Source organism: Gavia stellata, chromosome 28, assembly GCF_030936135.1.
Source record: "Gavia stellata isolate bGavSte3 chromosome 28, bGavSte3.hap2, whole genome shotgun sequence".
Classification (NCBI taxonomy): domain Eukaryota; kingdom Metazoa; phylum Chordata; class Aves; order Gaviiformes; family Gaviidae; genus Gavia; species Gavia stellata.
Genome location: NC_082621.1, coordinates 219,534 through 238,924, shown reverse-complemented (window position 1 = coordinate 238,924; position 19,391 = coordinate 219,534). Strand labels below are relative to the sequence as shown.

The following is a 19,391-nucleotide window of genomic DNA, read 5'->3' as shown; positions in this document are numbered from 1 at the left end:
AGCCTCTGTACAGCTCCAGTGATGCAGCAGCTTGTTCATCAGCAGGTACATGGGCATGAAGGGAGACAGGAGACTTTATGGGGAGGAGGCTTTATGAAAGATGCAGAGCTGAGACCAGGGAATAGCTGTTCCCTGGAAGGCACCTGAGGCTGAACCAGACGGTGATGGCCAGCTATGCCTTTACCATACGTGGATGCAAGCAGCCCAGCGGAAAAAGAGTAGCTCGCCCTACGTAGGAGCTGGAAAGCCTCCATGGCTGCAGCCCGCGCTCCTTGCCCACGTCCTTGCGACCGTTGCCCGTTTTCTTGCGGCGAGATCCTCGCTGAGGGTGGCCCGGGTGCGACCCCTCCGCGAAGGGAGCCGAGCGGCCGCGGCCCTCGCCCCCGCCCTCACCCCCGCCGCCACAAATCACAAAGCTGGTGTCGTAGACTGGCCCCAGGCACGACTCGTTCTAGTGCCCTCCGCCCTCTCTATGATGGGTGCCAGCGTGACCCGTGACCCGCCACCTCACTACTTCCGTGGCGCCCCGGATACGGAAGTGGTGTCTGATGTGCGCGTGCGTGGAAGGAAGCGGCGTTATGGCGGACCCGGCGGCTTTGGAGGAGCTGGCGAAGCTCGAATACTTGTCGCTAGTCTCCAAGGTCTGCACCGAGCTGGACAACCACCTGGGCATCAACGACAAGGACCTGGGTGAGTGCGGCGGGCCCCAGCCCGGCAGTTGGGCAGACGCCCGCGGGCTCCACGGCCTTTGGGGATCTCCCTTGGGCGCCTCGGGCGCGACAGCCGGTGTCTGTGGGCAGCTGTGGGAAGGGCTGTAGCAGCCGTTTCTGTCGGCCAGGACGCGTTTTGGGAAGGGGCTTTTCGAATTCAGAAAAAACCCATGATTTTTCTTCAAAAAACTTGTGAACGTGAGAAAATGCTTCGATTTGGGCTCCTAGAAAAGGACTTGGAAAGGAAGCCGCTGCTATTGTGAGCAGCGCTGTAGCTTTTCCGTATGTAGATAGACCTAGCTGGTCACTGTCTTGCCGGGAGAACAGCTTTTATCCAAATATGAAGTACTTATACTGCCTTTTAATTATTTGTTCTAATCGACTTTCTGGGTGGGGTTTTTTGTTTTTGTTTTTTTTTTTCAGCCGAGTTTGTGATAAGTCTTGCTGAGAAGAATACTACGTTTGACACGTTTAAAGCAGTACTTGTAAAGAATGGTGCTGAGTTCACTGTGAGTGAGATCTGAACATTATTTACGTGTTCTTCTTGTTATCGTGTATTTTATAGAGCTTTTTATTTTAAAGAGAAGGGTGTGAGAAGTGATTATTGGTTTTCTTCAGTTGGAAAACCAAGCACTAATTAGCTTTTGAGTATTCCAGTCTCATCAAGCCAAGCCTCCTCCTCCCTCCTTTTTTTTAAAAATTGTAGTTTTTGTGAAGCATCCTTCTAAGGACTTGAACTGTCTCGTAAGGCTTACTGTCTTGTTGAGCATATGAAATATGGAAGAAACAACTTTTCACGAAGGCAAATGTTGTTGTAAGTCTTTTTATGATATTTAGATGCTGGGTGCTTTCTTAGATTAAAGTATTTTATTAAAATTTTCAGGATTCTCTTATTAGTAATCTGCTACGTCTCATACAGACAATGCGACCTCCACCAAAGCCATCTGCAAGCAAAGGTATGCATAATCTTGTCCCTCTTATCAGTTCAGTCCAAAACTCTTAGTCTTTTGTAGTTTTTGGCCATGTTTGGTGAGATTGATGTAATTATTGTTATAATCTTGTAAGGCAAGACTTTCTGTCTTATTGTTGCAGTTGGAGTCTCTCTGTTGTTAGTGGTAGATTAGCAAAGTTGTTTAGGCACTAAAAACATACTGAGTACGCTATTTAGAGTATTTATGTATTTCACAGATTCACTAATGATCAGAATTTTATTTGTTGGAAGGTAATGTGGTAATCTTTGAATCGAATCTCTGTAAAATCTGTATCAGTCTTTGCGTTCGGATGAAAGTTAAACTTTATATTCAATTATATAAAAACCAAGAGTGAATCATTCTAGCTCTTCTAAGTTTTAGGGTTTTTTGTTTTAAATTTCAAAATCAGAGACAGTTGGCAAACCCAAATCGGAGAAGGAAAAGTTGAAGGAATTGTTTCCAGCCCTTTGCAGGCCAGACAATCCCAACATCAGGGTAAGGTCACAATTTCAGATTTCTTTTGTGAGTATGTGAAAACATTTTTTTTTTTGTTTCTCTTAGTTTCAAAGTTTTTTTCACGTTAATGTGAATGTCTCCTGCTAATGCATAGATAAAAGTGGATGATGAGAAATGAAATACAAAAGAGACAGAAAGGCTGGTATTATTCCATTATAGCTGTTACAGCGATTGCCACGTTGATACTGTTTTGCAGAATACCTGCAAGATGAGGCTCTTGTGATACGAAATTTGTAGCCTGGCCTTTCTGACATAATGTTCAAAGTAACGATTGATTACAAACTAGATAAAAATTTTTGACATTCAGATGCTACAAGGGACTTGCATTTTATATTTCTGTAATAATTTGAGGTGTTGAGATGAAGTTGTCTTTTGTATAAAAGCAGAATTGTCTTAGTGTGGCAAAATAGGGAGGTAGCTTTATTACTTTTTTTCCTGTATCACGTATTCTGTCTGATCTCTTTTTATCTTACATTCCTTCTAAATAGATACACATGTGATTATTCTTTCTGTAGATTAATTCTCTGTGGCAGACTTCTTACCAGCCTTCTTACAGAATGGTTCTCTGTTCTTGCAGAATATGCTGGATGAAGATGATGTGAAAGTGGCAGCTGATGCACTTAAAGAACTTGAAGCTCTAATGCCTAGCGCAGACAGGCAAAGCAAGCAAAGGAGCAGTGACCACCGGTAGGTTTCTAGTATGTCTTTGGGGGATGGGTATTGGCAGTTGGTATTGCCTGCTCACTCTGTTCTTATGTGGAATTTCACTGCAAGTATGTTATGTATGTTTGTTTGCTAGGGCAAAGAAAAAGAGGAAGAGCCGAAGTCATAGCAGGGACAGGAAACGAAGGCACAGATCTCGCTCAAGGTCTCGTTCTAGGACTCGAGATAAGAACAGGGGAAAATCAAGATACCGGTCAAGGAGCAGAAGTCAGAGTCCCGGTAGGGACCGCAAGGATCGAGAGAAGTACATCGAGAAGAGCAATGAGAGATGGAGAGACAAGCACATAGACCGTCCACCACCTGAGGAGCCTTCCATTGGAGACATTTACAATGGCAAAGTCACAAGTATAATGCAATTTGGATGCTTTGTGCAGCTGGAAGGACTAAGGTACCTTCTGTTCTTCACAATAAATCTGGTACTATTCCATCTGAGTTCTCTTTTCTGCTAGTATCTTAAAGACGTTATGAGGCTACAATAAGGTATGCTGGATTTTGATGCCAAAACGAAGGTCTGTTTCAGAAAAAAATTCGACAGCAGAGAATATTCTCCTTATAAAAAAGTTTATGAACATACACAAACAATCAGTTGACAACAAAATATTTTAATCCAGGCTCTGAATGATCTGAAGGACTGTTGGAGTAATAATGTACAACATCTCATGCTCCTCTGTTTGTTTCACCTACAGGAAGCGTTGGGAGGGCTTGGTCCACATCTCGGAGCTTCGAAGAGAAGGACGGGTTGCAAATGTTGCCGATGTTGTGAGCAAAGGACAAAGAGTAAAAGTCAAAGTGTTATCCTTTACTGGATCTAAAACCAGCCTGAGCATGAAGGTAGGGAATACATTCTCTAGTGCTTATAATAGTTTGTGGTGCCAAAATTTTTAAAGATTATGCCTCTTTGCTATTTTTTCTCTTTTTGATGAAAACGAATACATAAGCCTTCAAGTGGGAGTTAAAAAAATTGAGTTACTGTTCTGTGTTTAAGTGGCCTATTACTTTTTACTCATTTTCTGTAGGTTCTTGATTTTGATGTCATGTTCCTAACAATTTTTTGACTTGTTGTGTTAGCTAAGTGATGAGGCAAACCTCAAGCTGTTGCTATGTTTGCTTTCCTTTTTCAATTTGAGAGGAACATTTAATTTTAAATGAAATCACTGCCACTGCCAGGGCAGAGTAGAGTGTTCCAGGCCTTGGGGTATACTTACCTCACAATACCAGCTGGGGAAAAAAAAAAAAGCAAAATAGCATTTTCTGTGTATGGGCTGGTGTTGGCAGTAGTCTGTCTGAGAAACGTACTCTGCTTTTTCTCGTGTTAGAGGAAGCACCAGTGCTAATAGATAAGTGCAATATACATAGAGCTGATTAGATTGATTAATCAATGTAGGATGTTGATCAAGACACTGGGGAAGACTTGAACCCAAACCGGAGGAGAAACCTGGTTGGTGAAACCAATGAAGAAACCTCTATGAGAAACCCGGACAGACCCAGTCACCTGTCCCTGGTGAATGCCCCAGAGGTGGAGGATGACAGCCTTGAACGGAAACGCCTCACCCGAATTTCAGACCCAGAGAAATGGGAAATAAAACAGGTGTGTTTTGTATTTAGGGAAATAGGGTGTCAGTAAAATTGCTAGGGAGTTTCATGAACTAGAATACAGCTCCTTGATTGTTTGCTTGTGTAACCTACTCTTTACCTCTACATTGCTGCCTTCTTGTGATTTGGGACTTCCATCTTAGTTTGAACTATGAAGTTAGCCCTGCTTTGAGCAGGAGGATGGACCAGGTGACCTCCAGAGATCACTCTGACGTGGGGGATCACGATCGTTATCCAGCGACACTTAGGTGGCATTTGATTATCAGTGCAGTCCTGCCATGCATGAGCCAGCTGTCTCACACTGATTGTATTTAGAATAACAAAAGGACTGTTTGCTCAGAGACTGGATGACTTGGGGAGATGTGCCAGAATGTGGGACCATTCCTTTGTTCTGAAATCACAACATTCCTTTGTTTCCTGTTTTACAAGTCTGGCAATAGCATTAGAACTGAGACCTTGCAGGCATAAGTTGTGTTCGTCCATGGGGACAAATTCACATTGTATTTATTCTGTTCCCAGATGATTGCAGCTAATGTGCTTTCCAAGGAAGAGTTTCCTGACTTTGATGAGGAGACTGGGATTCTTCCTAAAGTTGATGATGAAGAAGGTAGTATTTCCACATAGTCTTGTTGTTGTTGTAAATTCCTCATGTTTCTGGATGATGATGATATAAGTGGATGTGAAGCATCTTACAATTTGCTGTAATCTTAAACATTTGGAACTAGGATCGGTCTAGCCTTATTATTAGTGACATTTGGATGCACCCTGCCTGTGCATTCTTTTTATTTGTGGTGTTTTCACTTTTAAAACTATCTAATTACACCATTTGAAGAGGTACTTTTATGTACCTGAAAGATGTTCAGCTTTTCTATAAAAATTGTCACTTGTGGATTTTAGATGAGGACCTTGAGATTGAGTTAGTTGAAGAAGAGCCACCGTTCCTTCGAGGTCATACTAAACAGAGCATGGATATGAGTCCCATCAAAATAGTAAAGGTAAGATTTCCAGGCCTAAAACCAATACACTTGATTTAATTAAATAAATATTTGGGAATTTAACAACCAGTTTTCCACCTGGACATTACTGAGAGCCCTGAAAAACATTACCACTGAACCGAAGATCACTTCTTTACTCATAAAGCTGGTTTCTTACTTAACTGGTGACTGTGAAGTGGAATAATAGAACCTGTCCTGGTTTTGGCTGGGATGGAGTTAATTTTTGTCATAGTAGCTAGTTATGGGGCTGTGTTTTGGATTTGTGCAGGAAACAGTGTTGATAATACAGGTATGTTTTAGTTACTGATGAGTAGTGCTTACATAAAGTCAAGGCCTTTTCTCCTTTTCACCCCACCCCACCAGCGAGTAGGCTGGGGGTGCACAAGAAGTTGGGAGGGGACACAGCTAGGACAGCTGACCCAACTGATCAAAGGGATATTCCAGACCATACTATGTCATGCTCAGCATACAAACTAGGGGGAAAGCTGGCCAGGAGACCACTGCTCAGGGACAGGCTGGGCATCGGTTGGTGAGTGGTGAGCAATTGTTTTCATTTGCATCACTTGTCTTGGGTTTTATGTCTCTCTTTTTTTAATTTTCCTTTTCATTACAATTTTTTATTATTATTTTATTTCAAGTATTAAACTGTTCTTATCTCAACCCATGAGCTTTCTTACTTTTACTGTTCCGATTCTTTCCCCCATCCCGCTGGGCGGAGGAGTGAGTGACTGGCTGTGTGGTGCTTAATTGCTGTCTGGGGTTAAATCACCACAGAACCAAAATGCGCGTTAGCCTGCAGCAGCAACCGTTTCACATAAGTGTGTTAGAAGATACTTTCTTTGTTCTACCTTTTAAAAGTAGAAAGCGGTAGAGAAATACTTATTTTTCATTGGTTGTGCCCATAATCCTTCTGACTGGACAGCTTAGGGATGCTCCATATTAGTCATGACCATGGAGGTTCATGAGGCTGGGCTAATGGAAATATCCTGGAACTCAAATAGATGAAAAGTTAACATCTTTTAAAGCATCTCCAGAAGAGGCTGCTAAAGGACAGTGGTGACAGAGAGATAGTTGAAGGACTGGGAGTACTTGACATCTTAATTTTTTTCTTTCTTTCCAGAATCCAGATGGTTCCTTGTCCCAGGCTGCAATGATGCAGAGTGCTTTAGCTAAAGAAAGACGAGAACTTAAACAAGCCCAGAGAGAAGCAGAGATGGATTCTATCCCCATGGGACTCAACACACACTGGGTGGATCCTCTCCCTGATGGTATCGTCTGAACACTTCTAAGTGTGAACTGTACTTTTTTGTGATAGTTGAGCAACCCAGGAGAAATGTCTTGATTTTATGTTTGTCTGCCTCACTTTAAAAACGAGGCAAAGAAGAAACGCTTTTCCACTGAAGTGGAAGTAGGCATGTCAAGGGAAATGTACAGGTATATCCTGCTATCTGTCAAGAATGCTTTACTAAAAGGTGTGATAGATGGTGAAGTAATTTTTTTACATGGAAATCAATGTAATAGTGGAGGTGTACATTTAGGAATTTAAAATACTTAAACACACAAGTACAGAAGGTATGGATGATGGAACAATAGGAGCAGGATGATCAGGGTCTGTGCTGTGTGTACCTAAACATAATGGTGAAATTGTTTCTTTTCTAGTGGATGGAAGACAAATAGCTGCAAACATGCGAGGTATTGGGATGATGCCCAATGATATACCAGAGTGGAAGAAACATGCATTTGGTGGCAACAAAGCTTCTTATGGTAAAAAGACCCAGCTTTCCATTATTGAGCAGAGAGAGAGTCTCCCAATCTTTAGGCTGAAGGAGCAGCTGATACAAGTAAGACTTTTGAAATGGCATTCTTGTTTGAGCAAGCAATAATTCAAAATAAATATTCTTGGTTTAGCTTGTTGATAGGTGGATAGCCAGTTGATAATTTTAAGTGCAGAACTGTAGTTCGGAATAATTATTTTAAAGGATTGTATACATCCGTATATTTTCATAAAGGTCCAGATATTTATTGACGCAAATCAAAATTGAAACTAGTATTATGTTGGCAAGGGATGAGTCGGCTAAACAGTTAAGCAGTTTGCTGACTTGATCAGTAAGAACTCTTGTGTGATTTTTGGTCTGGGTCAGCTGGAGCAAGAGCAGTAGGTGCTTAGTCTAGCCCTAGATATACTGTGTTGGTTTGTTTTTTGTTGTTTGGTTTTTGGTTTTCAATTTTAACAAGGGTATCTATTATGACCTTTTCTAGGCTGTGCATGACAACCAGATTCTGATTGTTATTGGAGAGACAGGATCTGGGAAAACAACACAGATTACCCAATACCTGGCTGAGGCGGGGTACACATCAAGAGGAAAGATTGGATGTACTCAGCCTCGCAGAGTGGCTGCAATGTCTGTTGCGAAGAGGGTGTCAGAGGAATTTGGTTGCTGCTTGGGACAAGAGGTGAATTTCCGTGCTGAAGAACATGCCAAAATAAGTATGAGGCAAAGTAGGAAAAATCAGTACTGGAACTAGTTTGCTTGTGTGTCCACGTGTCTGTTCCCTTGTAGGCTGTAAAATGAGCTTGCGGAATAATCAAACTGCGAATCAATGGTGCTAATAACTTAATTCTGTAGCTTCAGTTTCTGTACAACTCTTCTTTCTAGGTTGGCTACACCATTCGATTTGAAGACTGCACTAGCCCTGAAACTGTTATCAAATACATGACAGATGGTATGTTACTGAGGGAGTGCTTGATAGATCCTGATCTGACTCAGTATGCCATTATCATGCTGGATGAAGCCCATGAGAGGACCATACATACAGATGTGCTCTTTGGACTCCTGAAGAAGGTAATGTAGCATTTGATTTTTTTTTTTTATTGTTTCAGTGTCCTCTGCATGCTACGTACGGGTAGGAGTGCACAGGGAAAGGCAAAGTCACACAAGTCAAGTTCATTCATGCACTCTTAAGAGTCTCTTCTGAAGCAAAGCAAATGTTCCTAAGGGTTTGTAGTTCAAATTTTCATAAGGTGAGCCTCTGTGTGAAGATAAAGCAAGCAAAATTCAGCAGAAACAATGAGAATTGGCTGTCCAGGATGTTTTTAATGGTGGATGAGCAGAGGAGTGTTCTTGCTTTGTTCTTCCTTATCTGACAAAGGCTTTCTGTGATAGGTGCTGCTAAGAAAGGTTTGAAATGTGACATTAGTGGTCAGTTGTTTGAAATTGTGCATACTGGAATGAGCTGCCCCTCTACTTACACATCAAAATGCCTGATATTACTGGTCATATTTCTCTGACTTAAGTGCCATTTGTTAATAGTCCCAAAGGCAATAAATGACTTGAGAACTTTCTATCCTGCTATAGACAGTGCAGAAACGGCAGGATATGAAGTTGATAGTGACATCAGCAACACTGGATGCTGTGAAATTCTCTCAGTACTTCTATGAAGCGCCAATCTTCACAATACCTGGCAGAACATACCCAGTAGAAATTTTGTACACAAAAGAGCCAGAGACAGATTATTTGGATGCCAGTCTGATTACAGTAATGCAGATCCACTTAACAGAGCCACCAGGTGAGTGGAGGATGGTCTAGATTGACTGGTGATTCAAGGACTCTAATACCTATGAGCAACGTCTTTCTGTAAGTCATGGATTGTGTATTAGTAACACGAGCAAAATGCTCTCAGCACTATCCTCTATTGTTCACAAATACAGTAAATAAAATGCTGAAAAAGTTGGGTGAAAGACTGAAGTATGTTGTTTCTGGCTAAGAGTTGTGCCCAGGGACTAGCAGAAGTTGGGGATCCTCTGCTTTAAATGGAAAAGGTGGGGGATTGAAATGTGGTAATGCAGGAGTTATACGGAACAGAATTGATTCTGTGGTTGTTTTAATTTACTTCCTGTGTAGGTGACATTTTGGTGTTTCTAACTGGTCAGGAAGAGATTGACACTGCCTGTGAAATCCTCTATGAGAGGATGAAATCTCTAGGACCTGATGTTCCAGAGTTAATTATCCTACCAGTATATTCGGCTTTACCCAGTGAAATGCAAACCAGGATCTTTGACCCAGCCCCACCAGGAAGCAGAAAGGTAATTTCAGTTAAGTGTGGCTTCATCTTCTGCTGATGCATTTTAGTAGTGAGGTGTATTACACTGCTAATCATAGGTCCTTTTCGTTTTTTTTCTTTTGCACTTCTGATTCTGTTAGTTACAACTTTAGACAAAATGTAGCTTATATGTAGCTTAGAGCATGTTTTTGATTGCTGTTATCTAAGCCCTTGAAAATGTATATAAAAACGTCTGGTGTAGCAAACTTCTGTGGGGGATGTTCTTGGTGTGGTTTTTTTAATGCTGCCTTTAAAGCATATCAACTTCAGTGAAACCTAAATGCATCCATGTTGGATGGATGTAAATTTCCTATCAAACAGCTAATGAGTATCTAGAGATATATTCTCTGGAAGATTCTTCTCTAAGTATGGACTGTGTTTGAGTGATAGGCAAAAATTCTCCCTGAAGTCAGTACAGTCTGCTTACAAACTTAGAACGATCTTTCACCTGGTTTTAATTATGGATTTTATCATGCTCTTTTCCCATATTGCCCAAATCTAAAACAAATGTAGGTACTTAAAACCTGTCCATCTTTGACTGTGGATAACACTTAGTTCTGTTTCTCTGTGAACACATCTCTTCTTTCAATGTTAAATGATAGTATTTGCATTTATAACAAACTGCTAATATCATGTAGAATGTATTGTTTTAAGTTGAGCAGCATGGTTGGCTTGGCAACCAGAGTCAGAACTGGTACTGAATCAGACTGTTACTTGCAGGTTGTCATCGCCACTAACATTGCTGAGACATCTTTGACTATTGATGGAATATATTATGTAGTTGATCCTGGCTTTGTGAAGCAGAAAGTTTATAACTCCAAGACTGGAATTGACCAGCTGGTTGTTACACCGATTTCACAGGTAGGCTTTCTGTGCTTGACTTTTTTTTTTTTTTTTTTTTTCTTGCTGGTAATGTGATGTGGCATCCAACCACATGGAAGCAAAGTAAGGCAATGGTAGAACCACGTTTTTGATAACTCCCTGAGACTCCTTGAGGCTATGCCTAAGGAATACATACTTTCCTGGGTTGTATTGGAAATCTCTTTCTATTAATACAAGTAAAACTGTGAATAATTAATCATTTTTTTTAACTTGTTTTTTACCTGTGCCTGTTTGCACCTGTTCACTGAGATGCCTTGTTACCTTTAGGCTCAAGCAAAGCAGCGAGCAGGAAGGGCTGGGAGAACAGGACCAGGAAAATGCTATAGGTTATATACAGAGCGTGCTTATCGAGATGAAATGCTAACCACCAATGTGCCTGAAATCCAGAGAACTAATTTGGCCAGTACCGTACTTTCCCTGAAGGTGGGTATTTCACCAACTTGTAGCAAGCCAACATAATCATAAGCGTTTCAATAAATGAGTCTCTGCCTTTATGAGCCTCATGAAGTACTTCTGTAATTTCAGATCCTTCTAGTGAACAGAGGTATTTTGGAAGGGAGGCTGCATTGAATGCAATTCTTGGGCACTGAGCTTGCTCCTGCATTTTTCTATTGAGGGTTATAATGTTGGATATCCACCTAAATTACGAGTCTCAGCTGCATAGAAGAGTTAGTTGCAGGAGGTTTGAGAAACAGGAATCTTACGGGCAGGATATGTTTCCTATGTAAGGTACATTTATGTTGTTAAGAGATAAAACACAGTTTTAGAGTGGTTTGTGATCTCCAAACGTACACATCTTCTAAGTGTGTACTATCCCTCTGGGAGTCCGCAAACTGGATCTGACCCAGTTCTTAACAGCTGGGGAAGTTGCTGCCTTTCCCCCTTTCTGGGAACAAGGGGAAGAGTGGAGACATATTTAGTGTCCATTGGAGCTGTCAAGCCACACTGATTTACAAGGCAGGAATTCCTCAAAACTAGCATTTAGCCTATGTGTTTCCTCGATTGAATCATCTTGCTCGAGAGATGTATGGAACAGTACCAAAGAAACAAACCAGAAAACTGAATGGTGGGTGAAAGCCCCAGGCCAATGCGGATTATCTCAAGTGTAGAAGTATAGCCATGTATTTGTGACTGCAGTTACAGTCAGGATAAGGACATGAGGCTAGGGTTGCTTAAAGTTCTGTAGTGCCTCGTTGATGGTTGTATATCTCTGGCTGGAGTTTGGGGTCTTCCATCTCAGTATTTTAACTTGGGTTTTCTCCATTCTCTCTGTTCAGGCTATGGGCATCAATGATTTGCTCTCCTTCGACTTCATGGATGCTCCCCCAATGGAAACTCTCATAACTGCCATGGAGCAGCTGTATACCCTGGGAGCTCTGGATGATGAGGGACTGCTCACTCGACTTGGGCGCAGGGTAGGCAAAATGGAATACTACTTAGCACTGGCTGGGTTGCAAATATTTAGGGGGTAGTACTTGTACAGGACTTGCCTAGCACTGTTGGTTTCCTTTTCTTATTATTCTCTTGTGGTTTTGGTAGCTTTTCACTTACCATAGTTATGTATCTTCTGCTTTTTAAGGAGCAGCTATTACTTCTCCTTATTCATAAGGTTGCTTTTATTAACATCTAAAAATTTTCTCTAAGTATTGGGATATTCTTATGATAGTGAATATAGACAAATAACTTGTTTCATTTTTGAGTAAAGTTATTCTGGGAAAAGCACACTGCTTTGGAAAAGAAGCATGGAAGAAAGGGCATTGCTCTCTTTTGCACTGAGAGGACTCAAGATTTTTCTAAGATGTTGCAGGGTACCCTGAAACAGGTTTCTTACAGATGGCAGAATTCCCCTTGGAGCCTATGTTGTGTAAGATGTTGATCATGTCTGTACATCTGGGATGCAGTGAGGAAATGTTGACAATAGTCTCCATGCTGTCTGTACAGAATGTGTTCTACAGGCCAAAGGTAAGGAATGCAGCCAAGAAGCAGCAGTGTTACAGTTTGGGTGTCTTTTGTGTGCCTGCCTCAGGTGTTAAGAATGAGCTTATTTGCCAAAATAAACTTGGTTAGACTGTGGTCATACGTTACATTTCTGATGTATCTTCTGGTTAAACACTCTGTAGCTGTGGATGTTGGTAGTTTCTCTGCAGGTGGGAAGATGGAAGTTAGAAGTCTCACATGCTCTTTCGCATTTCCCAGTAAACACATGCAACCTTGAAACCAAGTCAGTCCTGGCTCTGGAGTTCAGAATGGCTTTGTCATTTTCCAATACACAGAATGTATTTCTTCATGGCAATCCTATTCTGTGCTGATTTATTTTAAGTCAGCAAGCAGCAGACTATACTGTGGTAGATTCCTCAATGGCAGACTCCTCTTGAATCCGTTATTTCTGCATTATGATGGCCTACTGCAGTTTAGTCTGTTAACTTCAATTTTGATCTATGTAGCCACAGTGTTTGATTAATGTTTTATCTGCAGATTGAAGAAGTGGAGAGAGGTGGGTAGGTCAGCAGGGTCAGAGCTGTTGCTTCAGCACCTTTGTTAATGAGTAATTGAGGTTGCTTCTAGAGCAACAAAAAACTAGCTAGTTCAATGCATGCATATGCTTCCTTACAGTATAAATGAGCCACTTACTTTGAAGTGTCCTTTCAAAAGTAGGACTGAAATTGAATTTAAAAAATCAGTAAACTAATAGGCAAAAAAAAAAAGTTCATCTTTTCTGGTCAAGTCCTTGTCACCCATGGTAGAGTCTTTAGGAGAGTCTACATGAGGTCTCTCTTTGGCAAGAACAGTTCTAGGCTTTCATACAGGCATATTTTTTGCTTAGTGAGAGTAGTCCCAGTGGCCTTTAGATTCTCATCACTTGGTCCTTAGTCACTCACCACTCAAAATTTTGTGTTGCCTTCTCAGTCTTATATCATCTGTTTCTTGGTAGATGTAAAAAGTCATGGTATGAATGACAAGGAGCCCGTGTCCTTCATGTTGCATAAGGATTGTCTCTACGATGTAGATACCCGATTGATAGATATTTTGTCTGTTAGGATAAACAAGCACTTGCTGATCAAAAGAAAGCCAAGTTCCATCAGACAGAAGGTGACCACCTCACTCTGCTGGCTGTGTACAATTCCTGGAAGAATAATAAGTTTTCAAATCCCTGGTGCTATGAAAATTTTATCCAGGCCCGATCCTTACGCAGGGCACAGGACATCCGCAAGCAGATGTTGGGCATTATGGACAGGTGAGCATGTAGAGAAGGACAAGTAGTGACTTTGTTTTCTTAGTATTCTTTCACTGTAGTAGCTAAACAAAATTTGCTACTCTGATGTTGGTAGCTGCACCCAAATCTGGAGAACTCTAATAATTTTTCTCTCTAACTCTTGTCTGGCAGGCACAAGCTGGATGTGGTATCCTGTGGGAAGGCAACAGTTCGAGTCCAGAAGGCCATCTGTAGTGGCTTCTTCAGAAATGCAGCGAAGAAGGATCCCCAGGAAGGTTATCGGACACTCATTGATCAACAAGTAGTCTACATCCACCCATCCAGTGCTCTATTCAACAGGCAGCCAGAATGGTAAGGAAGGCAACATTATGTAATTTTCTATTTCAGTTCAGACTATATAAGTGAAAAGGTTGTGGTGTGCACTATTTGTGGAGTACAGATCAAAGTATAGGCTGCTGATTCCTCAGCAACGAGCACAGTGAGAGAAGTTTCAAGTCTGCTTTTGGCTCTTTGGGCTGCTAAAATTAGTGCCTGTGCAGAAATGAGACTTGCTTTTTGAGCCACGGGCAGGCCTGAAGCCTACAGTTCTGTGTTTCTGTATTGTGGAAGTGAGTTTAAAACACTGAGTGTTGAGGAGCGGAGGGAGAGAATTGTTTTAAATGGAATGAAGTAGTTCTATGCTGAAGAGCAGTTGTGAGGTAGGAGGGAAAAAAGAAGATGGTTTTTCTGGATGGTTCTTTTGGAGCCTGCGTTGGAGCTTCTAAGGAGCCTTATGCTGGAGGAGGGTGAAACGGAGATAAAGGGGCAAGCTTAGATACTCCAGCCCTTGCCTTGCCTCTTCTTGTTTGGAAAAACTAGTTTCCAAGGTTGCTGTCCCTTTTCACAGGGTGGTGTATCATGAACTGGTGCTGACCACCAAGGAATATATGCGTGAAGTGACAACTATTGATCCTCGCTGGCTGGTGGAATTTGCACCAGCTTTCTTCAAGGTTTCTGATCCAACCAAGCTCAGCAAACAGAAAAAGCAGCAGCGGCTGGAACCCCTGTACAATCGCTATGAGGAGCCCAATGCTTGGAGGATATCACGTGCATTCAGACGGCGATGAGCCTAGTTCCCTCATGGACTCTTACTGGTTTTGTATTTGTGGGACTGTAACTTTTGCACTGTTGCAGGTGTCCTGAAAGAAAGGACATTCAATTGAAGCTTACCTACAGAATGAATAGAAAATAAGTATTTCCAGAGCAAAAGCACAAGGGGGCGATGTCTGCTCATTTCAGCTACCCTTCAGACTCCACAGCTGCATGATAAATGTCTTGGGTCTCCTCAGTGTGTTGCATCATCTCAAAAATGGTTCTTGAAGCACTTCTTTAGTCACTCCTCTTTTAAGAGACAAAAACCTAAGACTGTATCTGGGTACTGAGCTGAACAACAACAAAAAGGTAATGATTGAAAAATAGTTGCTCACCAACCTAACTGTGTTCTGAATGACCAGACAAATAGAGGCTGGAATAGTTTATTTCTTTACCCTGCTAAAAGGGATTTATTTCTACTTATGCTCTTGGACAGTGGCTGTTTTTTGGGAGCTGCTTGTTCTCAATTTTTCCTATTTTATGCATTTTCCTGTTCAGTGTAACTATTTGTCTTTTATGCAAGCCATCTGTGGTGAGATATTTAGTATCTGTGGCTTTGGGATAAGGCAGGAAAGATCCCTTGAAACCCAGCTAGAATATCAGTTATACTTGGACAATGGTACAGGTCAGACTGCAAGTCTTATCCTTCATCACCATCTCCTGTGTGCTGAAGGCTAGTATATCAAACGGTAATTAACCACATCCACTCTGTAGCACGGCTCTGTCTGTGAACATAAGTGGTTACAGATGTTTAGACTTTCTATGCAATGTGTCATGTGTTTTATTTCCACTTACAATGTTTGCTAACATCACAACTGTTGGGTTTTTTAATAGAATATGCTCTTACAGCTAAAATGTCTGTTACATTGTGTAACAGTTCCTTGTTTGAAAAGAAATTGACTATCCAGTGTGTGCTGTGTTGTGCTGAAGCTATCTGTAAACTATTTTTTCTCTTGCAGACAGATGAAACTTATTTGACTCCATAGCTGCAGATACCCTTTTTCTTCCCCAAAGCTGGGACATTTGCTAAAATTATTGTCGAAATGAGTAGAATGAAGTGGGCTGGTTGTTTTACACTCAATGAATTTGAAGAATGTTTCATACTGAAAAGTAGTTATATTGGAAATTTGTGTCTGTGTACAAAGGTGGGCAGGGATGTTGTATGTACTGTTTTATTATGTTGTATAAATGCCCTGAGCTTTCCCATGGTGTTACATCTTCATAAAGTTAAATAGAATTAGAAAGTTCATAAGTTTGGAGGCTTTTGGAGGCAGAGAAGGTTGTCCTATTGAATACTCTTCCAAGCATATTTTCCTTCCACGAACTCTGCAGCTGCATCTGTTACTGTTTTCTATGAAAATTTGCACTTGACTTTCAAAAGTCAAATGAAGGATGTAAAAGAGAAAATGTACACAGTGGAAGTCCCAGTTGTACAGCATACTTTGAGGTATTTCTGTTCCAAATTAATTTTGTATTTGCTTCTCTAGTGTAGCCTCCTCTTTCTGACTTGTGGTAAGGGGAAATGCATCAACAGAGAGGATTTTCTTTTTTTAAAGTGAACAATGGTGTGTGTTATTTGTTTCCTTGGTGTAATTTTTTCAGTAATATCCTTTAATTAATTTACAGAAACTTTTCCACGCTGACCTCAGCTGCTTGCTTTGGGAATACCCTGCATCCAAAACTAGCCTGTGCAACAGGAATGCTGGCTTACAAACTTGAACCACTTACACATTTTTTTTTTTTAAAGCAAGTTTTATCAACCTGTTACTGCTTTGAGGTTTCTGAGTGTAACACCCTAATGTCTTCTGCTGTTTATGTGACTTTTAGTTGGTTTATCTTGTGTAAAAACCTGAAAATAAGCTGCCTGATCCTAGGATAAAACCAGACATAATGCTTTATTCTGGCAGTACTTACATAACTGAATAGGTATTTTAGCCCCTTGCTGGGGAAAGTGTTCCTTGAGCTCTCCTGTGTGAGGTACTTGTGTAAGCACTTGCTAACCTGCCTCTGTCTAAATGAACTGCATTGTTTTAAATGGTATAAGTTGTAGATCTTCTGGTTCATTTTGACTGTTCTGAGTTAATGCAGTAGAACTGGTAACACAAGTTTCTTACCTAAAGGCAAAAATTCTGCCAGCAGAGGCCATGTGTCTAGTCTGGAATGTTTGTGGAGGTGTTACGTTTAGCATAACTGCTAAAAATTTCCTGAACAATTTAAGTACGGTATGTGTGTGTGTGCACTCTTTGCATGTGCCCCTTTGTCAGCAATAAGTAGCCTTCTGGTCTTTAGTAGGTCTGGTGCTGCAGACTGCTAGTGTGGAGTGGAAGTGTTTCTATAAAAGTGCCATGAGGAGAGGAGCTTGCCCTATATCTAGTCTCACAGGACAGGAAGAGATAAATGTGCTTGCCTTATCTCCATTCTCATTACTGCCAGCAACAGCAGCAAATACAGCCACTGAAAAGCCCTCCCTTAGGCATGGGTGGCTCCCTACTTCCAGAAATACTTGGTTAAGGTGTTAAAAAGAGTCTTCAGCTGTAAATAAGGGGGAAAGCTTAGGCTGCCAAAGCACTGGGGTTATTCATATACCTGCTGGCAGAGAACAAACTAACAGTAGTTAGCTATAAGCAAACAGAGGGGAAAAACAGGGATACGGACAGGGTGAGAATAACTAAACAAGAATAAACTGAAGGATCATGATGAGTGCCAGTCCCACAAGAGGTTGGCAGAATGGCACCAGCCTTTGGGGTGGGGTGGGTGTAGATGAAGGCTGAAGCTATGGTTGTCTTATTTTTTTCTCCTCCTGGAAGACCGAGGAGCAATGTGAAATGCTGAATGGTTCCTCTGAGGAATTCCAAGCCAGCTGTGAACCTCTCTATCTCTCAGCAACATTGTGGCTTGTGGAACATTTAATGCAAGTTGCATGGACTAAGCATTGCTGGTTCCTGTCACCCTTCTGGTTCCCCAGAGGTTGATGTGTTCCTCACCTAGCTGGGGACCTCATTCTACTTGTGGAGATGTGAATCTTTCTGAATGGATGGAGCAAACAATCTTTTGTCTCTAACTCCAGCAGCGTGTGCCATAGGCCAATTTCCACGCTGATTGTCACAAGCAGAGGATTCACAGCAAAAGAATAACTCTCACATCCATGTGTACATGCGCACACACACTCACATACATCCAAACCCAACCTTTTGCCCTTAATGCAAGAAAGATAAATATGATTTTTACAGCCAGCCCCACATACGCTCCATCTGTTATAGTAACTACCTTAACCTCATTAATGGGCTTGTTACCAGAGCCAGTGTGACAGCAATGTGCTACTTACACAATGGGGGTTTTGTTTTTTAGTAATTCAGTTTTCATGAGATTTCTGTGACAATTGCAGAAGGCTGTGATACTGACCCATTAGCAGTTTCCTGGAATTTTTCATTTATGAATGTATTGTTCTTTCAAGCCAGCTGGGAATACAGTGAGCGAGTATCTGATTTTAGCAAATGTGTTTTGTATGTGTATGTTCTGTAACCTACATAAATCTTCTGGCTGGTCTGTCCATACACTGGAGGTGGAGAAGGGCTGCACTGATCTGGATGTGCTGGTTTATTTGGATCAAAAATGGTCTTGTAGTTCTTGTAGCTGGTAGGCCTGTGGGTCTGACCAAATACAGCTCTGCTCCGCAAGCTACACTGAAAGTAGTGCTTTTTATTGAGTGTAGAAAAGTCTCCTATTTGTGTTCAATATTAGTTCACTTTTACTAGAAAAAAGACAAGGAGATACCTGGAAGTGAGCTGGATCATAGTCAGTGGCAGATCCTGGCTGATTTGGAATGTAAATGTTAGTTTCTATGATTTAGGTCTGCCACAGTGACAGTGTCTGAAAAGCCTGTTGATGGAAATCCAGTCTTGTTTCCTAAACTTGAAGAAAATCTAAAATCTATCAGAGGAGTGGGGAGAAACCTTGAATTCTTATGCCTCTCTTGCCTTTGGTTCATTCTCCACCATGTCCATTTAGGACTTAAACATGTGTGTTGTAGAAGCTTCTGCTCTGACCTATCCCCCTACATATAAGCCTGGCTCCCTGAAAAGTTGAGGTGGATTTGTGGCCCTGAGGTGGATTTATTTTTTTACTTAAGTAATTTGAGTGCCATGGTTCTCTCCTCCACCCTCTGCGCTGCACTCATGTTCAAGCTCTTCTCTACAGCTATGAAGCTTTCGGCCTCGCTCTGAAGCAGGATCAGCGGGAATTCCCTGGCGACTTTTGCATCCAGGATTTAGGGTGTTCAGAAGAACACTGGCTGTCACCAGCCACAGGACTGCAGGTAGCCTGCCCTCTGAGAAAGCAGTGGGCTGAGGACACATGGTCTATTGCAAGGGAGCTCTTGTGTGACAGAGATAAGGAGCACGCATTTGCACAGTTGAGTTGAGCAGAGCCAGTGAAGGGACGAGGACCTGCTGGGTGACAAAGGAGTTGATCAGTGCCTACAGTGTCTCTTAGTCCCTACAGACATAAATGGTCAGAATAGGCACTCCTCAGCCTATGCTGAGAAGTTAGTGCAGTT

General features: G+C 41.6%; 1 protein-coding gene across 1 annotated transcript; it reads left to right on the top strand.

Annotated features, from left to right (window-relative positions):
• The first annotated feature begins 593 nt into the window (after positions 1-593).
• On the top strand, positions 594-16,460 carry DHX8 (DEAH-box helicase 8). The gene is made up of 23 exons (XM_059830265.1): positions 594-690; positions 1,134-1,219; positions 1,594-1,666; positions 2,091-2,176; positions 2,775-2,884; positions 2,997-3,308; positions 3,607-3,751; positions 4,305-4,508; positions 5,033-5,120; positions 5,411-5,508; positions 6,629-6,776; positions 7,168-7,349; positions 7,768-7,962; positions 8,166-8,351; positions 8,865-9,075; positions 9,411-9,592; positions 10,330-10,470; positions 10,759-10,914; positions 11,769-11,906; positions 12,325-12,453; positions 13,530-13,726; positions 13,877-14,056; positions 14,592-16,460. Exons 3-23 carry the CDS (start codon positions 1,633-1,635, stop codon positions 14,809-14,811), a joined length of 3,342 nt encoding a protein of 1,113 aa, XP_059686248.1. The 5' UTR covers positions 594-690; positions 1,134-1,219; positions 1,594-1,632; the 3' UTR covers positions 14,812-16,460.
• The last annotated feature ends 2,931 nt before the right edge of the window (positions 16,461-19,391 follow it).

Excerpts from the sequence above, each read along its gene's own strand:
- DHX8 (XM_059830265.1), top strand. The coding sequence starts at position 1,633 with ATGCGACCTCCACCAAAGCCATCTGCAAGCAAAG. Across the intron at positions 5,509-6,628 it reads GTCCCATCAAAATAGTAAAG|AATCCAGATGGTTCCTTGTC; the intron begins GTAAGATTTCCA and ends CTTTCTTTCCAG. Across the intron at positions 14,057-14,591 it reads TTCAACAGGCAGCCAGAATG|GGTGGTGTATCATGAACTGG; the intron begins GTAAGGAAGGCA and ends CCCTTTTCACAG.